The sequence below is a fragment of the Parasteatoda tepidariorum genome, chromosome 7 (assembly GCF_982258835.1).
Source record: "Parasteatoda tepidariorum strain Cologne lab strain chromosome 7, Ptep-v5.0, whole genome shotgun sequence".
In the NCBI taxonomy this organism is placed as follows: domain Eukaryota; kingdom Metazoa; phylum Arthropoda; class Arachnida; order Araneae; family Theridiidae; genus Parasteatoda; species Parasteatoda tepidariorum.
This window is the reverse complement of record NC_141761.1, coordinates 67174954-67180594: the sequence shown is the minus strand read 5'-3', so window position 1 is coordinate 67180594 and position 5641 is coordinate 67174954. Positions and strand designations below refer to the sequence as shown.

General features: G+C 33.6%; 1 protein-coding gene across 1 annotated transcript; it reads left to right on the top strand.

Moving 5' to 3' along the window:
* Positions 1-586: 586 nt before the first annotated feature.
* Positions 587-1639, top strand: LOC147807220 (histone-lysine N-methyltransferase SETMAR-like). Its single transcript, XM_087168667.1, has one exon. It carries the CDS (start codon positions 1032-1034, stop codon positions 1431-1433), a length of 402 nt encoding a protein of 133 aa, XP_087024793.1. The 5' UTR covers positions 587-1031; the 3' UTR covers positions 1434-1639.
* The last annotated feature ends 4002 nt before the right edge of the window (positions 1640-5641 follow it).

Sequence of the window (5641 nt, the reverse complement as noted above, 5' to 3'; positions counted from 1 at the left end):
GTTGAAAGTGCGAGCCTAAAAATGAATTCAATACAAGACCTTAAAACTTTAATAAACTACATACAAATAAACTTTATTAAACTACATACATAATATAATAACATATTCTGTTAAATACTTGTATTTAACAGAAAGTGTTTGTCTCAACTCCAAAACGATTGGGCAGTTTAGGACCTGATCTTAAAAATTCGTAGTTAAAATTCAGAGAAAGAAAATTCTGGAGGAGGGGATGATAGAAAAATGGAACTTTTATTGTAGGTTCATCATTAAACATTGTTATAAATTGCAAACGATTATTCTTAGAATTGGAATACAGGCAACTAAAAAAGAATACCCCTAAACTCACACGGATGCTTTTAACCTCGTGGTTGTGCATGTCGTGTTAACGTTACAGATATTAGGCTGAGCTTATCATATTGAATCAATTTTCAGATCGAAATCAATTACATACTTGCAAGCGACGCAACGGGTGTGCTAAATCGAGGCATAAGCAAACGCAACGATTTACCCACGCGTGGCATCAAATTGTTTATCTGACGTTTCTATACTTTCTAAAACAGATTTTCACAAATTTACCCTAATACGAGGCCTGTCTAAAAAGTATCCGACCTTAATTTTTCTCGCGCAAAGTAATGATTCTAAGGCGGCACCATCGTGCACGGTGGAAGGAGGAACCTTAATGCACATGCTTGAATTTTTTCACCGTGTTCGGTTGTGCCAGTCGCTGGCTGGTGGTCGCAAAGTAAGGTGCTGTTCGTAGTGTTCGTCGGATTTAGTTTTCTCGTAAGATGACTGAACAAATTGAGCAAAGATATTGCATCAAATTCTGTCAAAAGCTTGGTGATTCTCCATGCCAAACAATTCGTAAGATTCAGCAGGTGTTTGGAGAAGAAGCGATGGGTGTAACACAAATTAAGGAGTGGTTCATCCGATTCAAAGATGGCCGCACATCAGCGGAGAGTGAGTAGCGTTGTGGTAGGCCCCAAACAACTCGGAGTGCAGCTAATGTTGAGAGGTTGCGAAATTTGGTGATGGCAGATCGTCGTTTGATAGTGCGGGAGATTGCAGAAGAGGTTGGAGTGAGTAGAGATTCTGCACGTGCAATTTTGCGTGAAAATTTGAACATGAACCGAGTAGCTGCGAAATTCGTACCCAAGTTGTTGTCCCCGGAACAAAAAGACCTCCGTTTTGACGTTGCACAGGACCTTCTGGACACCGCCAACACTGATCCTGGGTTTCTGAATACCGTGAAAACTGGAGATGAGTCATGGGTGTACGGGTACGACCTAGAAACAAAAAGACAGTCGTCGCAATGGAAGCATCCCGATTCTCCAAAGCCGAAGAAAGCGCGGCAGGTTCGAAACAAAATCAAGGTGATGCTGACTGTTTTCTTTGATGTCCGTCGAATTGTGCATCGCGAATACGCACATTAAGGACAAACAGTGACAAAGGAGTACTATCAAGATGTTCTCCGGCGACTTCGTGAGGCAGATCGGGGTAAAAGACCAGACTTGTGGATGGCGAACAACTGGCACTTGCATCATGCAACGCCCCTGCACATTCATCCCAATTGATCCACACTTTCTTAGCCAAACATGGAATTACAACCATTCGCCAACCTCCCTACTCTTCAGACCTGGTTCCTTGCGAATTCTGGTTGTTTCCAAAATTGAAGACGCCACTGAAAGGATCCCGTTTTGAGAGTAGAGAAGAGCGGAACGCGACGACGGTGCTGAACACCATTCCAAACGAAGACTTCCAGAGGTGTTTCCTCCAGTCGAAGGATCGGTGGGCTAAGTGTGTGGAACCACAAGGGGCCTACTTTGAAGGGGATTAGGGTCCCAACTCCGTCAGATATTTGAAATATTTTTTCTGGCCGAAGGTCGGATACTTTTTAGACAGGCCTCGTACGTCGCTCAGTATGTTTTTCCTCTAAGTTCATTACTTGCGATCAAGTACATTTATCACCCAAAATCTCTACAATAATTCCTTTGCTTATTTCCTCTATTTACAAACTCATTTTACAATTCTCACCATTACTTTATATTCTATATGTATATATATATAGAGAGAGAGATCCTCTACGATAGTCTCACTTTAAACACAGTTCGTAAAGTCTTTAAAAAACTGAAAAAGGTGTCATCTAAACTAAGACAAAATGTTATTTATTACATCCACCACAGCATTTGTTGGCGAGATAATGTTGGTGACTGAAGTAGTTTTAATTTGTCTTATTTTAACGACAGCAAGAATATGAATGCCTTAATGACGTTACATTTTGGATAAAGGTAATATTACAAAATCTAATTGCTTACTGTTGGAAAAATTCTACTAAAAATTTTTTCTTAAACTAAGTACAGAGGGATGCCCTATGTGATTAGATGAAATTTTCAATAGTTGAATTATAATAATCAATGCAACTGCTCTAAATTATTTTTATAAACAGAATAAATTATTTTTTTCTTATCCTTGTTTTAAAATTAATTAAAAAAAGAGAATTACTTTAATTTTTAGTATCTTATATAGAAGTAATAATATAAATGTATTTTAAATATTTGATATGATTTGGTATTTGGTTTTAAATTTTATTGACAAATAATATTTCAGTCAATCAAACCAATGACATCCTCAAAAATTATTCTACTGAGGGAGGGAACCAGATAAAATAAACTTTAAAATATTTCACAAATTGTGCATTATTACCCATTGGCAAAATGGGTCTTGGTTTGGATTTGATGGAGTCATCACACTTTTCAACTACAATAATCAAGACTAATAGTAGACAGTGCGCATGCGTCGTCATTGCATGCATTGCTATGGCAACCGCAGCTGTTTGATAATTTTTTTATAATTCTTTTTTCAAATTTTAATTTTGTTATGCATTAAATTAGTGAGTTTATTTTTGAGATATGGGACCAGAGAGATCCCATAAATACTTCTTGAGTTTTGAATAAAAGAGAATTTCATCATTTGAACGATATTTCTGCTTTTATTGTTTTCATTACGAATCATAAATTCTAATCTACAGCTCAAACTGGATCGTTTTCAATACTAATTAAGGTGAATATCACAAATAAAGAGGATCCTAACTGATTGACACGGTCCTAAGAGCTAGAGTTGAAGCAAAAAAAAAAAATGAAGCCAAGGCCTGAACTGACCGAGGCTGAAAAAGCCAAAGAATGTAGACGGGAATACCTTAAGCGTTGCACACAAACGGAAAAATGAAAGGATTCCTTTCTCAAACGCAAGCATGAAGCCCGTCCCTCACAAAAGTACCAAAGTGGTACCGAAGAGCGAATGGTGGCTCTCTGGACCCCTTTCGTGCAAATACGAGAACTGGGTGTTGATCACGATTTAAGGATAAAAGGATTCATTGTCAACGTACCCAATGACTTGCACAAGACCGTAGACTGTCTTCCACGCAATATAAATGATTCATTCATTATTCATGTAAAATTGAAGAAAAAAAACTAGCTTTCAAATCATATTTCATGTATGAACTTGTGAATCCCAAACTGGTGTATGATGCAGTTTATAATCTTCTTCAAACACCATTGTACCAATCCGAAAATGCTAATATTGATCTCGATTGGCTGTTCAATGTCTATTCAGTCATCAAAAGAATTTACACAGAATGTGTCTGAGCTGCATTTAAATATGTCTGCAAAATTGTGTACCGAGCAGTTCAGGATTAACAGTTAAAAATATCCAAGATGAAAACACAATTCAAGTTGCTTTTCCAAAAACAATTAGACAACAACCATTTTGCCAATGGGTATCCTGTGATTGCCTTGCGGCGATCACATTTGTTTTTTGTTTCTCTTTCACAAATTAAATAATTTTACAGATACTAGTTTTAAAGATTTGCTTAGGTCAGCATTGAAATCCTAACCTCTGAAGTAATTTTTTTTCAAAATTCTTAATTTTTTATTTATTGGTATTTTTGAAAGTGCGCTTCAAAACTTTTTCCAAAAATGTCAATTTATTAAATATCATTAAAGAAAAAAATTTCAGCAATTAATTTTTGAACTATAAAACTTCCCATGAAACTCGTGTTATTTTTATAAAAAAAACACAGTAAGAAAAAAGTTGTAGTGTTTCTTTTTCCTTCTTGATTTTGTGTAACGGTAGTTTATTTTTTCTTTTGCAAGTTATACCATTTAAACATTTTAGTACAATAACAACGAGTGGAAATATAATGAATGAAATATTATGCAGCTTAATGAAGTTTGACAATGAGCATATTTGAGGTTGCTCCTTTGAACCATAAGTGCTGTTCATAAGAACAGCACTTAATGCGTGAAAATCCGATCATTTGAACAAAAGTTATTCAAAGTGATAACTTTCTCCTTTTGCGCACTTTACTCAGAGGTTTATAAAACTAAATACAAAAACTCACTATTAATTATCAAGTTTGTCTTCATTTTGAACACTGTACAATGCGTCATTTAACTTCAAAATAGTTGAACAAAACTAAAAGTAGCTAAATTAACGAAGTTAATGGAATCTAATTTGCATAAAAAAACTTCAACCTAAGATTTTTTTTATGGGTTATTTTTCAAAAAAAAAATTTAAACTCTTATTTAAAAGATTTTTACAAAATTGGTTTTTGTAAGTTACATATTATTACGTGGTTTAAAAATTGCGTTAAAACTATTTTTTGGAATATAACTTTTATTTTTACTTTGTTTGGTACACGAAAATTTAAAATTACACAAAAAAAAGATTACTTAAATTTTCACCTATGATTAAAATAATATTGACTTTGAAACTTTTGTCACTTTTTTATTATCCTCGTATCAAATTCCCTTTCTGTAAATGATTGTATCTATTTTTGAGCTAAAACAGATTAGTTTTAACCTTAAAATAGATATCGATTCTTTCTCAGAATCTGACTTAGAGGCAAATCCCTCGCTATTTTTAGCCCTAGACTTATTTACGAACTTTGAAGATGTCCCTCAGGCAATGATTCTGATAAAATATTAAATGTTTTTAAGTGACACGTTTGATTTGTAAAATTTATAAAGGAAACAAATTCTAAAGCTGCTTTTAAATAAAGTAGTTAAAGTTAAAATTTTGAATGTTTTATTTCCTTTCTTATAATTTTAAAGTTTTATAAAAATGCGAACAAGAATACATAACTTATATAACAATTCATTGATTAATTTCAATATTTCACTTTAAGCCGAAATTGGTAAATACAGTAGAACTTCTATTTAACGAACTTCCATTTTGCTAATTTCTCTATTTTGTGATTTTTTTTTCGAGGAACAAAGAACATTTTGGAAATTTCTTCGTAAAATAACTTCCAAATAGTTAAGTGAATTTTCAATTTAACGATTTTTTCCTTGAGATCTTTCGAACTTTCTCTATTTCCCAAAATATTTCAAACTTGTTAATGCATTATACGGGGAAATGATCATGAATTTATTTTCGAAGTCACTAAATTCTTAGAGGAAGCATCAAAATCCTTTTCCGTTCTTGCTTGCATTTCAAACGAAAAACTCGTTCAAAATTAACGAATTTCATCAGTAACACTTAAACTTAAGAACGCGTGTGTTAATGTATGTTTAAAATTACTTTTATAATAAATACAGCTGTAATTTTATACATAAATTTAGCTTTTTTTTTTAGTTGAAAA